Consider the following 27892-nt stretch of genomic DNA (forward strand, 5'->3'; position numbering starts at 1 on the left):
GTATGTTAGAGTGTAAATACTGTAAATTGTTTATGTTTTTCATGGTATGACTGTTGACATTCCATAAGGGGCAACAATGTTGGTTTCTAGATAAAAAAGTCCACTTGCTCTGGAAAATATTAAAAAAAAAATTATGAATGAAATGTAACATTTCTAAATAGTTAAAGCGCGTGTATGAATAATCTTATTACGTACAACGGCAACGTTACAAATTTTTAATGGCTTTTGAAGGTGCATAAAAAATTATAAAAATTATGACTTTTTTATATAATTAAAAAATGTTTTCAGATAATAACAGTGAGTAATAATAATACATTCATTTACAATAATTAATTGTGTAAAACAATAAAAATTTTATATCTCTAATATATAAAAATCTCTTGTCACAATCGAAAATTTATGTCGCCAAACTTCTCCGAAACGGCTTGACCGATTTTTATGAAATTTTGTATGTATATTCAATAGGTCTAAGAGAGTGATGTAACCTATTTTCATACCCCGAGATGTAAAGGGTGGCTTTCCACAAATATTTTGATAATGCAGAGGCAGAACTTAGGTTTTTTACGCCCGGGGAAAATATTAAAATTAAGCCCAAACATAGACCAAGACTGAAATATTCTTCCCTAATACATTGTTTTTTAATAATTAGGACACACGACAACGGTGAAAAATGTTAAATTCACGCACAAAAAACAGGCACGGAAATATGGAATCCCATATTTTTTAATACGTACGGTTAGGTTTGGTACTAAGTATGTAGAAAGTGCAAGTCGATGTTCAATCGTCTTACCTACTAAATGTACATAATTTAAATTCTATATATAGATGAAAATTCAGTGGCGCATCCACCACGACGACGCAACGACGGTACAGTATAATATTCTGCATAATATGGCATGAAAAATAATAATACGGCACGACACAAAGAGGCGCTATCGATTTCGCCGGCTACCGTTTATAATATCTACATACTCATTCCACCAGCTATTAATTCCATCGGCTACTGTTTAATGTTCATCCCTCCCTTGTAATTTGTAAATGTATTTTAAAAATACAGTCTTACATAATATACTATATATATATATAGGGTGTCTCGCGAGGATTTACCCATGGTAATATCTCCTGAAATAATGGAGATATCATAATTCTAGTTTTTTAATAAGATTCACAGGGACAAGAACTACAAATATTTCATGTTTTAATTTATTTTTATGTTTTGGTAAAAAAGTTAAAAAATGTATTTTTTTTATTTAATTATTTAAAAAAAAATTGAAGATAGCCATTTTGTAAAGTTTTTTTTTCTGAAAATATTGACGTTTTAACATTTTAATTACATTAAATTTAATTATTCATGTATTGGTGTCACTTCCATTTTATTAGCAGACCTTTGACATGTTACACAGTACTTATTTCGGACTCCAATAAAAAGTATTTTTTGTGTTTTTAAACCAATAATAGCAGCCTAAACAAAAATGCAACAAATAGTTATTTACATAAAGCTAAATTATTATAATGTGTTCTTACTACTCCGGACAAGGCATCGTATTTCGTCTTATAGTTACGTTTCGACTTACGGTACACATTGGTATTCCATCTGAATCCACATCACCACATTCTATACCAATCCGTTTTTTCTCTTCACTAGCATGTTTCATTTCATCCCACGAAGATTTGTAAATTATATTCCCAATCTCCACTTGTACTTTATTAAATCCACTACATGACAGAGAAGGGACTTCCAAAAATGTTGTAAACTCAGTTAACTGCGTTTGGCCAATACCTATACCATAGTTGTATAGTTATAAATTATAATATTTATAACAAATAATAATGTGATGACGTGACGTATATTATTACATTACTTACTAATAAGTTTATAAATTATATTATAAAAATTTACTAAGTATATTATAAAAATACTAAAATGTGTATAAAGTAGTACAGGTACTATAGCAAAGCAAGCACTAACAACAGCCTTATTTATTGGCATAGTGGACTCTTGCTTTATTTTTTCGGAAGTTTTTCGAAAATATTTAGAAAAATCAAAAATTTAACTGTGTATAGATAATACTATAATATACAAAATATTAAAATATTAAAATAGTAGATAATAAATAACACTTGACCATTTTTATGCCGTATATATGTGTTTTTGATTTTTAATTTTTTTTTATAGCTTTGTTATGATGTAAAAGCATTATAAGAGTATCCAGGAGACCAGGATAGACTTGAACTTCACAAACACTATTTGCCCCATACACAACAACTTATAAATAATATAATTACCTCGAATTTTGATTAGCATTGTTCAATTGAATTTGAACTGGAGATTCTTCAGCACTAACAACTCTGTCTTCAGCATGACCCCTAAAATTTTATTATTTTGAAAAAAATGAACCTTGTATTGAGTTTTCAAACCATAGGTGTAAATATTGAGCATTTTATACATTTTTAACTACAAGATAACTTTTTACGATTTGGCGATTTCTAAATTCCTAAATTTGATTAAAAATGTTTAATGTTCATACTCTATAATTTATTTTTTAATAAATATTTCACTTTAAAGTAGGTACATAAAAAAATCAATTTACGTACATTTAAAAAAAATATTATTTAAGATTGTTTCAAATAAAATACAATTTTAGACTAAAATAAAAATTAGTTATTAGGTACTTACGATTTGTTCTTTTTTAAATTATTTAAAAGTTTATGTAAAACTTTTTTACCAACAGGCCTTCTTTTAGCACGAAACTTTGTTGGGGACATTTTAATTAACAAAACTAAGTGTCAAAAACTCATAAAACAGAACGCAATGTTAGTTCTTGACTATTGAAGACTGATAAACGATAATATTGACGAAACAGTAATTTACTATTACCTATTATATTCTGTTTACATATGTATAATTATTATTTATACTTAGTACTCCCTACTATGTGTATTCTGGTTTTGACTTTTGGTTTATATTGAATCTTTGTGTTATAAGAATACTAAATAATATAATATTATTTATATTATTAAATCATAAAAGCACTAAATGCATTTTCCAGCGCGGCAGGCGGCATCTTTATATCTTTATAATATCTTTATCTTTATTTTAGCCATACATGCCGCAGCTATCGTGCTATGATTAAATAATAAATAATTATTATGGTAATACGACTAAATAATCTATTAATAACTTGGAAGACCACGACCGCCGACTCTAGTACTCGTGGCTCGTAACACGACGTGCCGGTCGATAGAATTGTGTTAGGGGTATCCAAACGATTGTTCGGATACTTGCCGTTGACTGCAACACATTATTGATACAAAAATATTCATAAAAGTAAAATATTTATGTAATAATGGTTTTGCGCGGGTAAGAACCACTCGGGCTGTAGTCGAAGTTAAGCAACCAAATTTTCACACTATAAAGAAGAGAACATTTACTGTGCAACGTTGTTTTTATTTTTTCGATATCAGTACTGCAAAAAAGTTATTCAAGTTTGAAAAACTCAAAAATAAAGAATTTTTAAACAATAAGAACTTTTTTTGTACTTGTAATATCGAAAATTAAAACACACCGTTGCATAGTTAATGTTCTCCTTTATCTAGTGTGAAAATTTGGTTGCTTAACTTCGACTACTGCCTGAGTGGTTCTAGCTCACGTGAAACGGTTTTTAAAAACAAATTATGGATAGTGTAGCGTCCTTTTAACTCTAACAATTGAAAAACCACCTGTTTAAATACCGAAGTACTCATTGTATACTGATTATATAGTCTTAACAACATATGTTATACAGTGTAACTGAAAGTCAGAAAGATCTGACAAATGAAATAACTTTTGTTCTAATCAATATTTTTTTTGTTTTGTTTTTATATCACTTACAGATGCTTATTGCATGTATATAGTATAATATTTTTTCGTTTTATTTTCAGTATTAAAAATTTAAAAAAAAGTTCTATGATATATGCAGATTGCAGCGTCGATAAATTATACATGTAAAATATAAAAAAAAAATATTAATTAGCATAAAAGTTATTACATTTTTCAAATATTTCTATTATACTCTGTTTAGACCATAAGTCCATGAGGTAAATCTTTAATGATCCTTGGATGATGTACTAGCTATTACAGTACCACTTTTTTTTACTATAAAACATTTTATTTTTGTAATTTTGTACATTATGGTATTGGCTGCATTAAGATATAGTAGGTACGATGAGGTACGCATCAGGCCTCGCCAGTTGTGGAAACATGATTTCGGTATCAAAATAAAATCGAAAAGTTGTAGTAAACAAAATTTTTTAACTCGATGTACTTTTTCAATTAAAAAACCCGCATGACCACCGAATAAGTGGTTCTCGTGTTTACATTTATACATAGATATTAAGTATAAATAATTGTTACATTACATGCCTTTGCCATCTCCACACACAAAAATAATTGTGGTATACCACACCAAGAAAAACGTAACGATATAATTTTGAATTTAAATTAAATTCTACCAAGAAATAGAAAACAATTTTGGAAAAATATAACGATATGTAACTAAATTACTTAATTAAATTTAAACTAATATTATTGTATAGATATTAACTATGATTTTAGGATAAAGACATTGTAATAATTTTATTAATTTTCTAATCGACGTTTTATTACTAAGTAATAAACTAATATATTAATAATTATAACAAACATTATATAGATATAATATATGGCACTATTTCTTCAACCGTTAGTGACCAGTACATTTTGGTATGCTACGTAAAAATGCCATAATAAGAATTGTGGCATTTTTGCCTAGTAAATAATTCTGAATAATTAATAGCGTGCTTAGTCTAAATTTCAAAACAATGATATCTTGGTGAAATAAAAATTGAATAGTTCCATTGAATTTATCAGGTATATTTCCGTAAAAAACTATGAATTTTACTTTGAAAAATATTATATTTATTTATTTAAAACTACCAAAAACTACTAAACATAAAATGTCATTTTTCTCAAAATAGCATAGAGGAAAATTACGTCATTCCTCTTTAGCACGGCAGTATAGGTAAGTACCTACTTATTTTGATAAATTTATTATTAAATTAACATATTTTTAGGTGATGATATAAAATTATATATAATTGTAAAAAAGGTATAGAAATTAAAAACATTTTAGAAGTGAGGAAAAGGGTTAAAGTTTGAAGGTAGGAAGGTGCTCATTCAGTCTTATATATGTATTATATTCCCGGGCTTAATAATGGACGTTTTTATCTGGACTTATCTTATCGATACAAAAACAAATTATTAATTAGTTTATTTTAAATTATTTAGTTTTACTTATGTGCTTATAACCAAATAGTCAATAGGTACCTATCATTTAATAAAATGCAAGTTCAACAAAGTTATAAATATGTAGGCATATAGCCATACGAGTGTCATAGCCTATAGGTAAACCTCATTACTGATTAGTGTAAATGTGTAATGTATTATCGATATGGATATTAAAATTTCTTTAAATGAGCCATTATAAACATTATGCTAATATGCTTTACGAATGCTATTTCTGTAATAAGTAGATTTTCTACTGCTTAAATACTAATTCAACACTCATAATTTTAGGGACACATTGGCTATTAACAAATATTTAGGTAATAGAGATAAAAAAATAAATTTAAATAATTACAAATTCAATACCAATATAGTATATCTATGTATATTTGGAGTTGCCCGATTGCGGCCCGAATTCAGGTAGACGTATTTTATCCCAAATATAAGTATCCCGATTGCGTCCAAGCACATATTGGTTCACAAAATAGCTTATAATTAATAAAATAAAGTAATTTTTTAAATACTGTATTGGAGCCATTTGGAGGTATTTGTATTTGAAATTATGTATGAAATACAATTAATGTACCAATAAATAAATAGTCGAATATTAAAATAATAAATTGTTTACAATACAAAAAAAAAATAAAAAATACAATTAATTGAGTCCAAATAATAGATTACATTTTTATTTTAGCATCTGTTTGACGTTCTTTCAAAATTTCCAAAAATTATATACTTGGAAAATGAATTTAATTTCAAATGGAAACTTTCACATACATCGTTGTGAAATACATACTGAAATTACAAGTAGCCCATATTTTAGGAATAAAATCAGAATCATCATCAATATAAGTGTCTACTAAATAATCACAAAATGTTTGTATTTTAGCCGTTGTATAGAAGCTATAAATATATGGCAGCACCGAGTGGTGAGTATTGCTGATCGTGTGAATAGTGTATAATCGATAGTTATATTAATGTCAAAATACGTATCGAACGCAATCCGAATATTTATTTAGTTTTGATAACCACTTAAATAGTATTTCCTACCTATTATGTACGGGCCGCAATTGGGATAGGTGAAAAGGTAAAAAGTTAACTTTGGGTGACGCCCTATATATTAAACCATGCCTATTTTTTAATCTTTAATCTTTAATCTTATTAAAACATTGAGTTTTGTAGGTACCTACAATATTTAGAAAACATTGTTTTTGAAAATGTTAATATTTACATACTATAAGAGTCAAAAAGCTAATAAAAATCATATTATTAATATGTATGACTAATAAAAAGTTTTTAATATAAAATTTTAAACGGTTTTCTGCTCTTTTAAAAATTGTCAATTCATATTCATGAATTCACTGTATAATATATCTAAAAGTACAGTTTAAAAATAATTACCATTAGTCTTTAAAACTTGGATGTTTAGAAGATCTTATTTTCGTGACATCGTATTATTATAATGTGTTAACATATATAATAATGTAGGTAGGTGCAGTGGGCGAATGTATAAGTTCCTATATGTAAATTTTTACACGGTAAAAAAAAACTCAGGTTAGCTCTTACTTTAACTACGTTGATCTGTGATTGTTGGAATCTATAGTCTATAGAATAGGTGTTATAATAAATTATAAATAGAAATTATTAATTTTTTATTAAATTATTAAAATTTATTATTCATTATCTTCATTGCTATTTTTGTCACCATTCTTTTTTAAAATAATCTTTAAAAGTTCTCCTCTTATTATTAATTATCCGATGAATATTCTTGATAAATCAGATATTTGATATATTATTTCTGATATTTAATAGATACGTAAATATGTGATTTAAGATAATGTTTTTAATTATTTAGATATCAATTAAATATTAATTTATTGTAACATGTAAAGCAAATATCGTGCATAAAATATCTAATATGCACTGTGCGAAAATTATTTTTTTGGTATCAGAATTTTGATATCGTGAAGTTATCATACAAATATATAAACACATACATTGATTTTCAGATGTCTTTATAATATTGTATGAATATTACCTATCAAATGTATAAAAAATTATATAAACTGAATATCAAATTTGCATATTTGCTATATGGGTTATAGGCTGAAACGAAATAAAATTTCTCAAAACAACAATAATAGTAGTATAAGTACAACTATATAATAATATAATGTTAATAATGTTATAATATATATATATTGTACTACATACTATACATTTCATTCCCCTCCATTTTATCCATCCGTCATCATTCTTTTTAAAAAATATATTTGATATTATTTTTCTTAATCATGTATTCTAAACAAATTGTAATAAAATATTAATATTTATTCGCTCATAGCTGTATTCATTAATCATATAGGTTCAGTTATAGTGTAGAACCAGTGGCGCAACTAGGTCAACTAGTGTCACTTTTAGTGAAAGGACTCTAATTTAAGTTTCTTACGCTTATTGTTGTGAACAAATTTTGGGTAGTCGATAAATTGTTGATTAGAAAAAATGAGGTAATACTAACAAATTCCTAGGTTTTTGTAAATAAAATTAAGAAAACCCAATAATAATGGACATGACGCAAATTGTCAATTCTATACATATTTTTCAACGAATTTTCCCGAAAAATGTCGGAAAAAAACATTTTTTTCCCAAGAGCCTCAGAAAATGAGGAAAAATTGTAGTTTTTTTAAAATAAAACATTTACGAAAAAACTGAAGTTTGTAATGAATATGGTTATCACTAGGGCGCGCCACCCGTATTTTGTTACTACATTCGTTGCGACGACGATCATCGCGCGCGACAATTACTACCAACAGATCGTGCGGCGTAGAAAGTGTATTCTATTAGCACCGTGGCCAGCCGTCACTCTCATATTTTTATTGATAAAAAACAACTATATAATAATCTATTCAGATGGAAGAATACACATCACCAAAAACCGTCAACCCCGTAAAAACGAATAAAACAAAGAAGTAATAGTTGAATAATACAAAAAGGAGCCGTCGTCGCCGAAGAGCCACCGCCCAGCAGTCGAACCAGCTAGCTAGGAGCAGTCGCTGAAGAGGAGCCGCTGCCCAGCAGTCAACAGTCTGCTGATTCATCGACCACCACCGACCTTTACACGGTAGGAATACAGTACGCCTGAATTAACGGCGCTGTGTGAGTGCCGGTACTCCCGGTCTCGGTGAATCAAACCATGAGTCTTATATTCTTTCACACTGTATATGTATTTGTATTTTGCCTTATAATTGTCAGTTCGAATGAACAATAATTATTTATTTAAAAAAAAAAGATTGTATCAATTTATATATGATCAAAAAAAGATATTCGCAATAAAAGGAAAATTGTATATAATCCAAAACCTACTTATTTCAAGTTTTAACTTACTATAGTAGGCTAATTCAGTAGGTTGAAGATTAAATCGTTATTAGTGGTCCAAAGAGGAGGTGATGACAGGTATAAAATATAAATCATTATTTTTAGTAAAATCAATAGGTACCTACATTCATTGTTCCACTCAGTATCTAAAAATATAACAATTAATTGTAAAAATGGCTTAAAAATTAAAATGAAGTAAACATTTTGAAAACTATACCATTAATATTTTGTAAAACTATCAAGTATCAAATATTCATTTTTGAGTTAAAAACAAAATTACAAAATCAATTTTGTCGTAAACCGATTTAACTGCTAAAAAATTTACTTTTATTCTATTTTTTAAAAATTACAGAGAAATTCCAAGTTTTAACCATAAATTCAATTGTTATCATGAACCAGAATCTAAGTCGAAGATATAAATATTTTTATTTACCTACTCAAAAAACATTTTTATTTTTCGGTTCGTTTTGAATAAAAATAAAATAATAATTTTTAATAAAAATTCAATTACTCATTTAAAAATGAAAATATTGTAAATTCTTAAGACACCAGCCTATAAATACACTACAAACACAGATTTACCTTTATGTTGGATACTTGAATATCTGATGGACTGCTCTAAACGGTTCCGAACGACGCGCGACGCACAACGTGGTTGCCGACAGATAGCGTTAGTTAAGCGGTAGTGTATCGACGGCCGTAGATCACAGAGTTTCTGCCTTCTTTCCTGAACTTTCGTCACAGACACTCCATATATAAGTCACCGATATGTTTTTTTACATCTTGCCGATCTATCGGGTCATCGGCCACCATCAGTCGATCACTCTTTTAGTTTCAAACTTGCCATATCTTAAACGCAAGACTGGTGTTGGCCATTGGAATATTATTGCTCAATTACCCTGACGTTACATTTTACAATTGCATCAGTAGTGGTTATAACTTAACCATTACATGTCATATGATGAAAAATATTCTTGATCACTCTTGATGATTTTTTTCGCTATCTTTCTGATGTTACATTGACTACTGATGCGAATATAAAATAGTCTCTACATTAATAAGTAAAAAATGTCAATTAGGTAATAAGAGAAAATTTTTTTTTATGAAAATGTTCTGTTTTTTTGTTAAAACCATTTTTTTTGGAAATTTTAAGTGAAACCTAATGTTTTTAATGTTTCCAGATTTCAATATTTATTATCAAATACGAAAATAAGATATTATTAGTTTAGCTGGGGTCTGTGGCAGTGGGGCCTCTGCAGTCTGCGGGCCCGGGTGTTTGACATCCCCCCCCCTGGTACTTGCGGCATCGAGTAGAACAAATATAGTTTAGCGTACGTTTTACAACGTTTATCTGTGATTGTTGGAATCTATAGTCTATAGAATAGGTGTTATAATAAATTATAAATAGAAATTATTAATTTTTTATTAAATTATTAAAATTTATTATTCATTATCTTCATTGCTATTTTTGTCACCATTCTTTTTTAAAATAATCTTTAAAAGTTCTCCTCTTATTATTAATTATCCGATGAATATTCTTGATAAATCAGATATTTGATATATTATTTCTGATATTTAATAGATACGTAAATATGTGATTTAAGATAATGTTTTTAATTATTTAGATATCAATTAAATATTAATTTATTGTAACATGTAAAGCAAATATCGTGCATAAAATATCTAATATGCACTGTGCGAAAATTATTTTTTTGGTATCAGAATTTTGATATCGTGAAGTTATCATACAAATATATAAACACATACATTGATTTTCAGATGTCTTTATAATATTGTATGAATATTACCTATCAAATGTATAAAAAATTATATAAACTGAATATCAAATTTGCATATTTGCTATATGGGTTATAGGCTGAAACGAAATAAAATTTCTCAAAACAACAATAATAGTAGTATAAGTACAACTATATAATAATATAATGTTAATAATGTTATAATATATATATATTGTACTACATACTATACATTTCATTCCCCTCCATTTTATCCATCCGTCATCATTCTTTTTAAAAAATATATTTGATATTATTTTTCTTAATCATGTATTCTAAACAAATTGTAATAAAATATTAATATTTATTCGCTCATAGCTGTATTCATTAATCATATAGGTTCAGTTATAGTGTAGAACCAGTGGCGCAACTAGGTCAACTAGTGTCACTTTTAGTGAAAGGACTCTAATTTAAGTTTCTTACGCTTATTGTTGTGAACAAATTTTGGGTAGTCGATAAATTGTTGATTAGAAAAAATGAGGTAATACTAACAAATTCCTAGGTTTTTGTAAATAAAATTAAGAAAACCCAATAATAATGGACATGACGCAAATTGTCAATTCTATACATATTTTTCAACGAATTTTCCCGAAAAATGTCGGAAAAAAACATTTTTTTCCCAAGAGCCTCAGAAAATGAGGAAAAATTGTAGTTTTTTTAAAATAAAACATTTACGAAAAAACTGAAGTTTGTAATGAATATGGTTATCACTAGGGCGCGCCACCCGTATTTTGTTACTACATTCGTTGCGACGACGATCATCGCGCGCGACAATTACTACCAACAGATCGTGCGGCGTAGAAAGTGTATTCTATTAGCACCGTGGCCAGCCGTCACTCTCATATTTTTATTGATAAAAAACAACTATATAATAATCTATTCAGATGGAAGAATACACATCACCAAAAACCGTCAACCCCGTAAAAACGAATAAAACAAAGAAGTAATAGTTGAATAATACAAAAAGGAGCCGTCGTCGCCGAAGAGCCACCGCCCAGCAGTCGAACCAGCTAGCTAGGAGCAGTCGCTGAAGAGGAGCCGCTGCCCAGCAGTCAACAGTCTGCTGATTCATCGACCACCACCGACCTTTACACGGTAGGAATACAGTACGCCTGAATTAACGGCGCTGTGTGAGTGCCGGTACTCCCGGTCTCGGTGAATCAAACCATGAGTCTTATATTCTTTCACACTGTATATGTATTTGTATTTTGCCTTATAATTGTCAGTTCGAATGAACAATAATTATTTATTTAAAAAAAAAAGATTGTATCAATTTATATATGATCAAAAAAAGATATTCGCAATAAAAGGAAAATTGTATATAATCCAAAACCTACTTATTTCAAGTTTTAACTTACTATAGTAGGCTAATTCAGTAGGTTGAAGATTAAATCGTTATTAGTGGTCCAAAGAGGAGGTGATGACAGGTATAAAATATAAATCATTATTTTTAGTAAAATCAATAGGTACCTACATTCATTGTTCCACTCAGTATCTAAAAATATAACAATTAATTGTAAAAATGGCTTAAAAATTAAAATGAAGTAAACATTTTGAAAACTATACCATTAATATTTTGTAAAACTATCAAGTATCAAATATTCATTTTTGAGTTAAAAACAAAATTACAAAATCAATTTTGTCGTAAACCGATTTAACTGCTAAAAAATTTACTTTTATTCTATTTTTTAAAAATTACAGAGAAATTCCAAGTTTTAACCATAAATTCAATTGTTATCATGAACCAGAATCTAAGTCGAAGATATAAATATTTTTATTTACCTACTCAAAAAACATTTTTATTTTTCGGTTCGTTTTGAATAAAAATAAAATAATAATTTTTAATAAAAATTCAATTACTCATTTAAAAATGAAAATATTGTAAATTCTTAAGACACCAGCCTATAAATACACTACAAACACAGATTTACCTTTATGTTGGATACTTGAATATCTGATGGACTGCTCTAAACGGTTCCGAACGACGCGCGACGCACAACGTGGTTGCCGACAGATAGCGTTAGTTAAGCGGTAGTGTATCGACGGCCGTAGATCACAGAGTTTCTGCCTTCTTTCCTGAACTTTCGTCACAGACACTCCATATATAAGTCACCGATATGTTTTTTTACATCTTGCCGATCTATCGGGTCATCGGCCACCATCAGTCGATCACTCTTTTAGTTTCAAACTTGCCATATCTTAAACGCAAGACTGGTGTTGGCCATTGGAATATTATTGCTCAATTACCCTGACGTTACATTTTACAATTGCATCAGTAGTGGTTATAACTTAACCATTACATGTCATATGATGAAAAATATTCTTGATCACTCTTGATGATTTTTTTCGCTATCTTTCTGATGTTACATTGACTACTGATGCGAATATAAAATAGTCTCTACATTAATAAGTAAAAAATGTCAATTAGGTAATAAGAGAAAATTTTTTTTTATGAAAATGTTCTGTTTTTTTGTTAAAACCATTTTTTTTGGAAATTTTAAGTGAAACCTAATGTTTTTAATGTTTCCAGATTTCAATATTTATTATCAAATACGAAAATAAGATATTATTAGTTTAGCTGGGGTCTGTGGCAGTGGGGCCTCTGCAGTCTGCGGGCCCGGGTGTTTGACATCCCCCCCCCCTGGTACTTGCGGCATCGAGTAGAACAAATATAGTTTAGCGTACGTTTTACAACGTTTATCTGTGATTGTTGGAATCTATAGTCTATAGAATAGGTGTTATAATAAATTATAAATAGAAATTATTAATTTTTTATTAAATTATTAAAATTTATTATTCATTATCTTCATTGCTATTTTTGTCACCATTCTTTTTTAAAATAATCTTTAAAAGTTCTCCTCTTATTATTAATTATCCGATGAATATTCTTGATAAATCAGATATTTGATATATTATTTCTGATATTTAATAGATACGTAAATATGTGATTTAAGATAATGTTTTTAATTATTTAGATATCAATTAAATATTAATTTATTGTAACATGTAAAGCAAATATCGTGCATAAAATATCTAATATGCACTGTGCGAAAATTATTTTTTTGGTATCAGAATTTTGATATCGTGAAGTTATCATACAAATATATAAACACATACATTGATTTTCAGATGTCTTTATAATATTGTATGAATATTACCTATCAAATGTATAAAAAATTATATAAACTGAATATCAAATTTGCATATTTGCTATATGGGTTATAGGCTGAAACGAAATAAAATTTCTCAAAACAACAATAATAGTAGTATAAGTACAACTATATAATAATATAATGTTAATAATGTTATAATATATATATATTGTACTACATACTATACATTTCATTCCCCTCCATTTTATCCATCCGTCATCATTCTTTTTAAAAAATATATTTGATATTATTTTTCTTAATCATGTATTCTAAACAAATTGTAATAAAATATTAATATTTATTCGCTCATAGCTGTATTCATTAATCATATAGGTTCAGTTATAGTGTAGAACCAGTGGCGCAACTAGGTCAACTAGTGTCACTTTTAGTGAAAGGACTCTAATTTAAGTTTCTTACGCTTATTGTTGTGAACAAATTTTGGGTAGTCGATAAATTGTTGATTAGAAAAAATGAGGTAATACTAACAAATTCCTAGGTTTTTGTAAATAAAATTAAGAAAACCCAATAATAATGGACATGACGCAAATTGTCAATTCTATACATATTTTTCAACGAATTTTCCCGAAAAATGTCGGAAAAAAACATTTTTTTCCCAAGAGCCTCAGAAAATGAGGAAAAATTGTAGTTTTTTTAAAATAAAACATTTACGAAAAAACTGAAGTTTGTAATGAATATGGTTATCACTAGGGCGCGCCACCCGTATTTTGTTACTACATTCGTTGCGACGACGATCATCGCGCGCGACAATTACTACCAACAGATCGTGCGGCGTAGAAAGTGTATTCTATTAGCACCGTGGCCAGCCGTCACTCTCATATTTTTATTGATAAAAAACAACTATATAATAATCTATTCAGATGGAAGAATACACATCACCAAAAACCGTCAACCCCGTAAAAACGAATAAAACAAAGAAGTAATAGTTGAATAATACAAAAAGGAGCCGTCGTCGCCGAAGAGCCACCGCCCAGCAGTCGAACCAGCTAGCTAGGAGCAGTCGCTGAAGAGGAGCCGCTGCCCAGCAGTCAACAGTCTGCTGATTCATCGACCACCACCGACCTTTACACGGTAGGAATACAGTACGCCTGAATTAACGGCGCTGTGTGAGTGCCGGTACTCCCGGTCTCGGTGAATCAAACCATGAGTCTTATATTCTTTCACACTGTATATGTATTTGTATTTTGCCTTATAATTGTCAGTTCGAATGAACAATAATTATTTATTTAAAAAAAAAAGATTGTATCAATTTATATATGATCAAAAAAAGATATTCGCAATAAAAGGAAAATTGTATATAATCCAAAACCTACTTATTTCAAGTTTTAACTTACTATAGTAGGCTAATTCAGTAGGTTGAAGATTAAATCGTTATTAGTGGTCCAAAGAGGAGGTGATGACAGGTATAAAATATAAATCATTATTTTTAGTAAAATCAATAGGTACCTACATTCATTGTTCCACTCAGTATCTAAAAATATAACAATTAATTGTAAAAATGGCTTAAAAATTAAAATGAAGTAAACATTTTGAAAACTATACCATTAATATTTTGTAAAACTATCAAGTATCAAATATTCATTTTTGAGTTAAAAACAAAATTACAAAATCAATTTTGTCGTAAACCGATTTAACTGCTAAAAAATTTACTTTTATTCTATTTTTTAAAAATTACAGAGAAATTCCAAGTTTTAACCATAAATTCAATTGTTATCATGAACCAGAATCTAAGTCGAAGATATAAATATTTTTATTTACCTACTCAAAAAACATTTTTATTTTTCGGTTCGTTTTGAATAAAAATAAAATAATAATTTTTAATAAAAATTCAATTACTCATTTAAAAATGAAAATATTGTAAATTCTTAAGACACCAGCCTATAAATACACTACAAACACAGATTTACCTTTATGTTGGATACTTGAATATCTGATGGACTGCTCTAAACGGTTCCGAACGACGCGCGACGCACAACGTGGTTGCCGACAGATAGCGTTAGTTAAGCGGTAGTGTATCGACGGCCGTAGATCACAGAGTTTCTGCCTTCTTTCCTGAACTTTCGTCACAGACACTCCATATATAAGTCACCGATATGTTTTTTTACATCTTGCCGATCTATCGGGTCATCGGCCACCATCAGTCGATCACTCTTTTAGTTTCAAACTTGCCATATCTTAAACGCAAGACTGGTGTTGGCCATTGGAATATTATTGCTCAATTACCCTGACGTTACATTTTACAATTGCATCAGTAGTGGTTATAACTTAACCATTACATGTCATATGATGAAAAATATTCTTGATCACTCTTGATGATTTTTTTCGCTATCTTTCTGATGTTACATTGACTACTGATGCGAATATAAAATAGTCTCTACATTAATAAGTAAAAAATGTCAATTAGGTAATAAGAGAAAATTTTTTTTTATGAAAATGTTCTGTTTTTTTGTTAAAACCATTTTTTTTGGAAATTTTAAGTGAAACCTAATGTTTTTAATGTTTCCAGATTTCAATATTTATTATCAAATACGAAAATAAGATATTATTAGTTTAGCTGGGGTCTGTGGCAGTGGGGCCTCTGCAGTCTGCGGGCCCGGGTGTTTGACATCCCCCCCCCTGGTACTTGCGGCATCGAGTAGAACAAATATAGTTTAGCGTACGTTTTACAACGTTTATCTGTGATTGTTGGAATCTATAGTCTATAGAATAGGTGTTATAATAAATTATAAATAGAAATTATTAATTTTTTATTAAATTATTAAAATTTATTATTCATTATCTTCATTGCTATTTTTGTCACCATTCTTTTTTAAAATAATCTTTAAAAGTTCTCCTCTTATTATTAATTATCCGATGAATATTCTTGATAAATCAGATATTTGATATATTATTTCTGATATTTAATAGATACGTAAATATGTGATTTAAGATAATGTTTTTAATTATTTAGATATCAATTAAATATTAATTTATTGTAACATGTAAAGCAAATATCGTGCATAAAATATCTAATATGCACTGTGCGAAAATTATTTTTTTGGTATCAGAATTTTGATATCGTGAAGTTATCATACAAATATATAAACACATACATTGATTTTCAGATGTCTTTATAATATTGTATGAATATTACCTATCAAATGTATAAAAAATTATATAAACTGAATATCAAATTTGCATATTTGCTATATGGGTTATAGGCTGAAACGAAATAAAATTTCTCAAAACAACAATAATAGTAGTATAAGTACAACTATATAATAATATAATGTTAATAATGTTATAATATATATATATTGTACTACATACTATACATTTCATTCCCCTCCATTTTATCCATCCGTCATCATTCTTTTTAAAAAATATATTTGATATTATTTTTCTTAATCATGTATTCTAAACAAATTGTAATAAAATATTAATATTTATTCGCTCATAGCTGTATTCATTAATCATATAGGTTCAGTTATAGTGTAGAACCAGTGGCGCAACTAGGTCAACTAGTGTCACTTTTAGTGAAAGGACTCTAATTTAAGTTTCTTACGCTTATTGTTGTGAACAAATTTTGGGTAGTCGATAAATTGTTGATTAGAAAAAATGAGGTAATACTAACAAATTCCTAGGTTTTTGTAAATAAAATTAAGAAAACCCAATAATAATGGACATGACGCAAATTGTCAATTCTATACATATTTTTCAACGAATTTTCCCGAAAAATGTCGGAAAAAAACATTTTTTTCCCAAGAGCCTCAGAAAATGAGGAAAAATTGTAGTTTTTTTAAAATAAAACATTTACGAAAAAACTGAAGTTTGTAATGAATATGGTTATCACTAGGGCGCGCCACCCGTATTTTGTTACTACATTCGTTGCGACGACGATCATCGCGCGCGACAATTACTACCAACAGATCGTGCGGCGTAGAAAGTGTATTCTATTAGCACCGTGGCCAGCCGTCACTCTCATATTTTTATTGATAAAAAACAACTATATAATAATCTATTCAGATGGAAGAATACACATCACCAAAAACCGTCAACCCCGTAAAAACGAATAAAACAAAGAAGTAATAGTTGAATAATACAAAAAGGAGCCGTCGTCGCCGAAGAGCCACCGCCCAGCAGTCGAACCAGCTAGCTAGGAGCAGTCGCTGAAGAGGAGCCGCTGCCCAGCAGTCAACAGTCTGCTGATTCATCGACCACCACCGACCTTTACACGGTAGGAATACAGTACGCCTGAATTAACGGCGCTGTGTGAGTGCCGGTACTCCCGGTCTCGGTGAATCAAACCATGAGTCTTATATTCTTTCACACTGTATATGTATTTGTATTTTGCCTTATAATTGTCAGTTCGAATGAACAATAATTATTTATTTAAAAAAAAAAAGATTGTATCAATTTATATATGATCAAAAAAAGATATTCGCAATAAAAGGAAAATTGTATATAATCCAAAACCTACTTATTTCAAGTTTTAACTTACTATAGTAGGCTAATTCAGTAGGTTGAAGATTAAATCGTTATTAGTGGTCCAAAGAGGAGGTGATGACAGGTATAAAATATAAATCATTATTTTTAGTAAAATCAATAGGTACCTACATTCATTGTTCCACTCAGTATCTAAAAATATAACAATTAATTGTAAAAATGGCTTAAAAATTAAAATGAAGTAAACATTTTGAAAACTATACCATTAATATTTTGTAAAACTATCAAGTATCAAATATTCATTTTTGAGTTAAAAACAAAATTACAAAATCAATTTTGTCGTAAACCGATTTAACTGCTAAAAAATTTACTTTTATTCTATTTTTTAAAAATTACAGAGAAATTCCAAGTTTTAACCATAAATTCAATTGTTATCATGAACCAGAATCTAAGTCGAAGATATAAATATTTTTATTTACCTACTCAAAAAACATTTTTATTTTTCGGTTCGTTTTGAATAAAAATAAAATAATAATTTTTAATAAAAATTCAATTACTCATTTAAAAATGAAAATATTGTAAATTCTTAAGACACCAGCCTATAAATACACTACAAACACAGATTTACCTTTATGTTGGATACTTGAATATCTGATGGACTGCTCTAAACGGTTCCGAACGACGCGCGACGCACAACGTGGTTGCCGACAGATAGCGTTAGTTAAGCGGTAGTGTATCGACGGCCGTAGATCACAGAGTTTCTGCCTTCTTTCCTGAACTTTCGTCACAGACACTCCATATATAAGTCACCGATATGTTTTTTTACATCTTGCCGATCTATCGGGTCATCGGCCACCATCAGTCGATCACTCTTTTAGTTTCAAACTTGCCATATCTTAAACGCAAGACTGGTGTTGGCCATTGGAATATTATTGCTCAATTACCCTGACGTTACATTTTACAATTGCATCAGTAGTGGTTATAACTTAACCATTACATGTCATATGATGAAAAATATTCTTGATCACTCTTGATGATTTTTTTCGCTATCTTTCTGATGTTACATTGACTACTGATGCGAATATAAAATAGTCTCTACATTAATAAGTAAAAAATGTCAATTAGGTAATAAGAGAAAATTTTTTTTTATGAAAATGTTCTGTTTTTTTGTTAAAACCATTTTTTTTGGAAATTTTAAGTGAAACCTAATGTTTTTAATGTTTCCAGATTTCAATATTTATTATCAAATACGAAAATAAGATATTATTAGTTTAGCTGGGGTCTGTGGCAGTGGGGCCTCTGCAGTCTGCGGGCCCGGGTGTTTGACATCCCCCCCCCTGGTACTTGCGGCATCGAGTAGAACAAATATAGTTTAGCGTACGTTTTACAACGTTTATCTGTGATTGTTGGAATCTATAGTCTATAGAATAGGTGTTATAATAAATTATAAATAGAAATTATTAATTTTTTATTAAATTATTAAAATTTATTATTCATTATCTTCATTGCTATTTTTGTCACCATTCTTTTTTAAAATAATCTTTAAAAGTTCTCCTCTTATTATTAATTATCCGATGAATATTCTTGATAAATCAGATATTTGATATATTATTTCTGATATTTAATAGATACGTAAATATGTGATTTAAGATAATGTTTTTAATTATTTAGATATCAATTAAATATTAATTTATTGTAACATGTAAAGCAAATATCGTGCATAAAATATCTAATATGCACTGTGCGAAAATTATTTTTTTGGTATCAGAATTTTGATATCGTGAAGTTATCATACAAATATATAAACACATACATTGATTTTCAGATGTCTTTATAATATTGTATGAATATTACCTATCAAATGTATAAAAAATTATATAAACTGAATATCAAATTTGCATATTTGCTATATGGGTTATAGGCTGAAACGAAATAAAATTTCTCAAAACAACAATAATAGTAGTATAAGTACAACTATATAATAATATAATGTTAATAATGTTATAATATATATATATTGTACTACATACTATACATTTCATTCCCCTCCATTTTATCCATCCGTCATCATTCTTTTTAAAAAATATATTTGATATTATTTTTCTTAATCATGTATTCTAAACAAATTGTAATAAAATATTAATATTTATTCGCTCATAGCTGTATTCATTAATCATATAGGTTCAGTTATAGTGTAGAACCAGTGGCGCAACTAGGTCAACTAGTGTCACTTTTAGTGAAAGGACTCTAATTTAAGTTTCTTACGCTTATTGTTGTGAACAAATTTTGGGTAGTCGATAAATTGTTGATTAGAAAAAATGAGGTAATACTAACAAATTCCTAGGTTTTTGTAAATAAAATTAAGAAAACCCAATAATAATGGACATGACGCAAATTGTCAATTCTATACATATTTTTCAACGAATTTTCCCGAAAAATGTCGGAAAAAAACATTTTTTTCCCAAGAGCCTCAGAAAATGAGGAAAAATTGTAGTTTTTTTAAAATAAAACATTTACGAAAAAACTGAAGTTTGTAATGAATATGGTTATCACTAGGGCGCGCCACCCGTATTTTGTTACTACATTCGTTGCGACGACGATCATCGCGCGCGACAATTACTACCAACAGATCGTGCGGCGTAGAAAGTGTATTCTATTAGCACCGTGGCCAGCCGTCACTCTCATATTTTTATTGATAAAAAACAACTATATAATAATCTATTCAGATGGAAGAATACACATCACCAAAAACCGTCAACCCCGTAAAAACGAATAAAACAAAGAAGTAATAGTTGAATAATACAAAAAGGAGCCGTCGTCGCCGAAGAGCCACCGCCCAGCAGTCGAACCAGCTAGCTAGGAGCAGTCGCTGAAGAGGAGCCGCTGCCCAGCAGTCAACAGTCTGCTGATTCATCGACCACCACCGACCTTTACACGGTAGGAATACAGTACGCCTGAATTAACGGCGCTGTGTGAGTGCCGGTACTCCCGGTCTCGGTGAATCAAACCATGAGTCTTATATTCTTTCACACTGTATATGTATTTGTATTTTGCCTTATAATTGTCAGTTCGAATGAACAATAATTATTTATTTAAAAAAAAAAAGATTGTATCAATTTATATATGATCAAAAAAAGATATTCGCAATAAAAGGAAAATTGTATATAATCCAAAACCTACTTATTTCAAGTTTTAACTTACTATAGTAGGCTAATTCAGTAGGTTGAAGATTAAATCGTTATTAGTGGTCCAAAGAGGAGGTGATGACAGGTATAAAATATAAATCATTATTTTTAGTAAAATCAATAGGTACCTACATTCATTGTTCCACTCAGTATCTAAAAATATAACAATTAATTGTAAAAATGGCTTAAAAATTAAAATGAAGTAAACATTTTGAAAACTATACCATTAATATTTTGTAAAACTATCAAGTATCAAATATTCATTTTTGAGTTAAAAACAAAATTACAAAATCAATTTTGTCGTAAACCGATTTAACTGCTAAAAAATTTACTTTTATTCTATTTTTTAAAAATTACAGAGAAATTCCAAGTTTTAACCATAAATTCAATTGTTATCATGAACCAGAATCTAAGTCGAAGATATAAATATTTTTATTTACCTACTCAAAAAACATTTTTATTTTTCGGTTCGTTTTGAATAAAAATAAAATAATAATTTTTAATAAAAATTCAATTACTCATTTAAAAATGAAAATATTGTAAATTCTTAAGACACCAGCCTATAAATACACTACAAACACAGATTTACCTTTATGTTGGATACTTGAATATCTGATGGACTGCTCTAAACGGTTCCGAACGACGCGCGACGCACAACGTGGTTGCCGACAGATAGCGTTAGTTAAGCGGTAGTGTATCGACGGCCGTAGATCACAGAGTTTCTGCCTTCTTTCCTGAACTTTCGTCACAGACACTCCATATATAAGTCACCGATATGTTTTTTTACATCTTGCCGATCTATCGGGTCATCGGCCACCATCAGTCGATCACTCTTTTAGTTTCAAACTTGCCATATCTTAAACGCAAGACTGGTGTTGGCCATTGGAATATTATTGCTCAATTACCCTGACGTTACATTTTACAATTGCATCAGTAGTGGTTATAACTTAACCATTACATGTCATATGATGAAAAATATTCTTGATCACTCTTGATGATTTTTTTCGCTATCTTTCTGATGTTACATTGACTACTGATGCGAATATAAAATAGTCTCTACATTAATAAGTAAAAAATGTCAATTAGGTAATAAGAGAAAATTTTTTTTTATGAAAATGTTCTGTTTTTTTGTTAAAACCATTTTTTTTGGAAATTTTAAGTGAAACCTAATGTTTTTAATGTTTCCAGATTTCAATATTTATTATCAAATACGAAAATAAGATATTATTAGTTTAGCTGGGGTCTGTGGCAGTGGGGCCTCTGCAGTCTGCGGGCCCGGGTGTTTGACATCCCCCCCCCCTGGTACTTGCGGCATCGAGTAGAACAAATATAGTTTAGCGTACGTTTTACAACGTTTATCTGTGATTGTTGGAATCTATAGTCTATAGAATAGGTGTTATAATAAATTATAAATAGAAATTATTAATTTTTTATTAAATTATTAAAATTTATTATTCATTATCTTCATTGCTATTTTTGTCACCATTCTTTTTTAAAATAATCTTTAAAAGTTCTCCTCTTATTATTAATTATCCGATGAATATTCTTGATAAATCAGATATTTGATATATTATTTCTGATATTTAATAGATACGTAAATATGTGATTTAAGATAATGTTTTTAATTATTTAGATATCAATTAAATATTAATTTATTGTAACATGTAAAGCAAATATCGTGCATAAAATATCTAATATGCACTGTGCGAAAATTATTTTTTTGGTATCAGAATTTTGATATCGTGAAGTTATCATACAAATATATAAACACATACATTGATTTTCAGATGTCTTTATAATATTGTATGAATATTACCTATCAAATGTATAAAAAATTATATAAACTGAATATCAAATTTGCATATTTGCTATATGGGTTATAGGCTGAAACGAAATAAAATTTCTCAAAACAACAATAATAGTAGTATAAGTACAACTATATAATAATATAATGTTAATAATGTTATAATATATATATATTGTACTACATACTATACATTTCATTCCCCTCCATTTTATCCATCCGTCATCATTCTTTTTAAAAAATATATTTGATATTATTTTTCTTAATCATGTATTCTAAACAAATTGTAATAAAATATTAATATTTATTCGCTCATAGCTGTATTCATTAATCATATAGGTTCAGTTATAGTGTAGAACCAGTGGCGCAACTAGGTCAACTAGTGTCACTTTTAGTGAAAGGACTCTAATTTAAGTTTCTTACGCTTATTGTTGTGAACAAATTTTGGGTAGTCGATAAATTGTTGATTAGAAAAAATGAGGTAATACTAACAAATTCCTAGGTTTTTGTAAATAAAATTAAGAAAACCCAATAATAATGGACATGACGCAAATTGTCAATTCTATACATATTTTTCAACGAATTTTCCCGAAAAATGTCGGAAAAAAACATTTTTTTCCCAAGAGCCTCAGAAAATGAGGAAAAATTGTAGTTTTTTTAAAATAAAACATTTACGAAAAAACTGAAGTTTGTAATGAATATGGTTATCACTAGGGCGCGCCACCCGTATTTTGTTACTACATTCGTTGCGACGACGATCATCGCGCGCGACAATTACTACCAACAGATCGTGCGGCGTAGAAAGTGTATTCTATTAGCACCGTGGCCAGCCGTCACTCTCATATTTTTATTGATAAAAAACAACTATATAATAATCTATTCAGATGGAAGAATACACATCACCAAAAACCGTCAACCCCGTAAAAACGAATAAAACAAAGAAGTAATAGTTGAATAATACAAAAAGGAGCCGTCGTCGCCGAAGAGCCACCGCCCAGCAGTCGAACCAGCTAGCTAGGAGCAGTCGCTGAAGAGGAGCCGCTGCCCAGCAGTCAACAGTCTGCTGATTCATCGACCACCACCGACCTTTACACGGTAGGAATACAGTACGCCTGAATTAACGGCGCTGTGTGAGTGCCGGTACTCCCGGTCTCGGTGAATCAAACCATGAGTCTTATATTCTTTCACACTGTATATGTATTTGTATTTTGCCTTATAATTGTCAGTTCGAATGAACAATAATTATTTATTTAAAAAAAAAAAGATTGTATCAATTTATATATGATCAAAAAAAGATATTCGCAATAAAAGGAAAATTGTATATAATCCAAAACCTACTTATTTCAAGTTTTAACTTACTATAGTAGGCTAATTCAGTAGGTTGAAGATTAAATCGTTATTAGTGGTCCAAAGAGGAGGTGATGACAGGTATAAAATATAAATCATTATTTTTAGTAAAATCAATAGGTACCTACATTCATTGTTCCACTCAGTATCTAAAAATATAACAATTAATTGTAAAAATGGCTTAAAAATTAAAATGAAGTAAACATTTTGAAAACTATACCATTAATATTTTGTAAAACTATCAAGTATCAAATATTCATTTTTGAGTTAAAAACAAAATTACAAAATCAATTTTGTCGTAAACCGATTTAACTGCTAAAAAATTTACTTTTATTCTATTTTTTAAAAATTACAGAGAAATTCCAAGTTTTAACCATAAATTCAATTGTTATCATGAACCAGAATCTAAGTCGAAGATATAAATATTTTTATTTACCTACTCAAAAAACATTTTTATTTTTCGGTTCGTTTTGAATAAAAATAAAATAATAATTTTTAATAAAAATTCAATTACTCATTTAAAAATGAAAATATTGTAAATTCTTAAGACACCAGCCTATAAATACACTACAAACACAGATTTACCTTTATGTTGGATACTTGAATATCTGATGGACTGCTCTAAACGGTTCCGAACGACGCGCGACGCACAACGTGGTTGCCGACAGATAGCGTTAGTTAAGCGGTAGTGTATCGACGGCCGTAGATCACAGAGTTTCTGCCTTCTTTCCTGAACTTTCGTCACAGACACTCCATATATAAGTCACCGATATGTTTTTTTACATCTTGCCGATCTATCGGGTCATCGGCCACCATCAGTCGATCACTCTTTTAGTTTCAAACTTGCCATATCTTAAACGCAAGACTGGTGTTGGCCATTGGAATATTATTGCTCAATTACCCTGACGTTACATTTTACAATTGCATCAGTAGTGGTTATAACTTAACCATTACATGTCATATGATGAAAAATATTCTTGATCACTCTTGATGATTTTTTTCGCTATCTTTCTGATGTTACATTGACTACTGATGCGAATATAAAATAGTCTCTACATTAATAAGTAAAAAATGTCAATTAGGTAATAAGAGAAAATTTTTTTTTATGAAAATGTTCTGTTTTTTTGTTAAAACCATTTTTTTTGGAAATTTTAAGTGAAACCTAATGTTTTTAATGTTTCCAGATTTCAATATTTATTATCAAATACGAAAATAAGATATTATTAGTTTAGCTGGGGTCTGTGGCAGTGGGGCCTCTGCAGTCTGCGGGCCCGGGTGTTTGACATCCCCCCCCCTGGTACTTGCGGCATCGAGTAGAACAAATATAGTTTAGCGTACGTTTTACAACGTTTATCTGTGATTATTGGAATTTATAATCTATAGCAGGCACCGACAATCTGCGGCCTTCTTGATATATTTCATGGTGTTTACAATTTCAATTTTATACCTTAAATTGTGGTGCGCCGTCAAATTCCTACCGCTTAATTTGACGACTCGCGGCCTGTTAATAAATTATACACGGACTGTGCTTTAACAAAAAAAAAAGCGTAAAGCCTTTATTTATATGCAATAATAATAATAATAGATAAATGCGATACGTTAGATGTGAATATATATGAAAAAATGTATCCTACGCGCTGTACAGGAGGATATAACGATAGTATGATAAAAACACAAGCACAATATTATAACAGACAAATAATATATAATTATAATAAATGTAACTACCGTACTAGTATCAACAGTGACGACGGTGGGCGGCGTGGTATCAGCAATGGAGACGTCGTGATAACGGGAAAACGGCAGTGTGTTTTCAAGTTAAGGTCATATGACCTTGATGGCGGCGGATGACCATTGACCGCGCAGTGTCGCTTACGACGACAGGCGTTGTCGGCGGTTATTTGCAACAGCGAAAGTTACGGCTAACCTTAACATACAACGCGCACCGACGCACCGACACTGTGATGCGATATCGTCGACAGCACAGACGAACCGATCGGACGGATTCGCAGCGCGTTTCGGATCGCGTAATATAATGCGACGAACAAAGACGGCAGATGCACGCAACAACCGTGTGAGTCCAGGGCATACTGCTTATGGACGGTGGCGGGACGACGTACGCTATAACGATACCGGCGGCACCGCGCAAAAGTTAGATCATAATAATCTGTCATAGCCCGTGCGACTTGCCGTCGATATCAAAGTCCGCGGGCGATTGCGATTATATATATATATATTTATAATCGCAATCGTATAGATGCGCGCTGGAAGGCCGACCTGACGGCGGTGACGTCGTTATCGATAGCGTTTCAACAAATTAATATAATTAAAATTTAATCATGACCATTATACGATAATGTGCACATTTCGTGAGATAAGCCCTATTGTTTGTATACATAGACTGCACGACCGTAGAGTTCGACGCGCGTTCGCATTTATTTTGTTTTGTTGAATTGCTCTGTTATAATATTATAAAACCTAACAATTCATTATATTGTATTTATTTGCTTATAGTTTTATTAAAATGAAAGAATTAGCTATAAAATGTAAAAATGTTTCTTTATCCATCCTTTGATGGACAGATGTACGGTATGGTTAAAATTTAATATCTATATAATGGTTCTAAGGCACTTTGTACGGTCGAGCATCAAAAGTGCGAAACGCGAACTCTTTGTACTATTATATACATAAAGTATATACTTATGTATATATTATATACAATTTTATTAAAATTGTTATTAAGTTTAAATATTATTTGGTAAATCTAAGTATCTTATACATTCTCCGAGTTTTTGGACAGTTTTGCGAGTAATACAACTGGACGAATGTGTCAATAGGTTACTTAAGAAACAAAAATATAATTTTGGTGAAATCAATAAGCTATTAACTTTATGTAGCCAGCACCAAAGCAAAGAAATTATTTTGAATTTTTAAATTCCATTTATTATATATGTAGGATCTAACATTATTTCTTTTTTTTGACATATCTTTGTATTGTACACGTTTTTAATTGATATAAACTGATTATTTTAACCAATAGTATAATATACTATATTTTATAACGTTTTTAATAATTTACATTATATCCACATATCGCTTAGGTATATTACTATATACATTAATATGTACTTTATGTATATAATAGTACAATGTGTCCGCGTTCTGCGATCTAAAATTTTACCTGGCCGTGCAAAGTGTCCGCGTTATGAAATTTAAACAATGGACCGTACTAAGTGACCGCTTACCCTATGTAATATGCTATATTTTCTATGAAGTCTATGGAAAGGTGACCAATTATATCATCATTGCAGCCACGGGCCCACTATTATTTATTGGTCGTGTAAATGATTTAATCGATTCAATAATTTCAATCACCAATGTTTATTACTTATTTGTCCATTCATATTATACATTTACAATATTTACATAAAAAAAAGTTGAACAATTTAATTGAAATTAGTATAATAAAATATTATATAATATATCAC

General features: G+C 29.6%; 1 protein-coding gene across 3 annotated transcripts; it reads right to left on the reverse strand.

Annotated features, from left to right (window-relative positions):
* LOC113558938 lies at nucleotides 1-26269 on the reverse strand. 3 transcript variants are annotated; one of them, XM_026964529.1, is made up of 5 exons: nucleotides 26138-26269; nucleotides 2287-2367; nucleotides 1575-1780; nucleotides 1335-1462; nucleotides 1-109 (listed from the first exon to the last, which is right to left on the reverse strand). In XM_026964529.1, the coding sequence occupies exons 2-4, from the start codon at nucleotides 2303-2305 to the stop codon at nucleotides 1346-1348; spliced, it is 342 nt and encodes a 113-aa protein (XP_026820330.1). In that variant the 5' UTR covers nucleotides 2306-2367; nucleotides 26138-26269; the 3' UTR covers nucleotides 1-109; nucleotides 1335-1345. The 3 variants fall into 3 exon arrangements, with proteins under 3 accessions (XP_026820330.1, XP_026820332.1, XP_026820333.1); XM_026964531.1 differs by lacking the exon at nucleotides 26138-26269 and adding an exon at nucleotides 9260-9448; XM_026964532.1 differs by lacking the exon at nucleotides 1-109 and having other exon boundaries at nucleotides 1362-1462; nucleotides 1525-1780.
* Between the last annotated feature and the right edge of the window lie 1623 nt (nucleotides 26270-27892).

This window comes from Rhopalosiphum maidis, chromosome 3 (genome assembly GCF_003676215.2).
Source record: "Rhopalosiphum maidis isolate BTI-1 chromosome 3, ASM367621v3, whole genome shotgun sequence".
NCBI lineage: Eukaryota > Metazoa > Arthropoda > Insecta > Hemiptera > Aphididae > Rhopalosiphum > Rhopalosiphum maidis.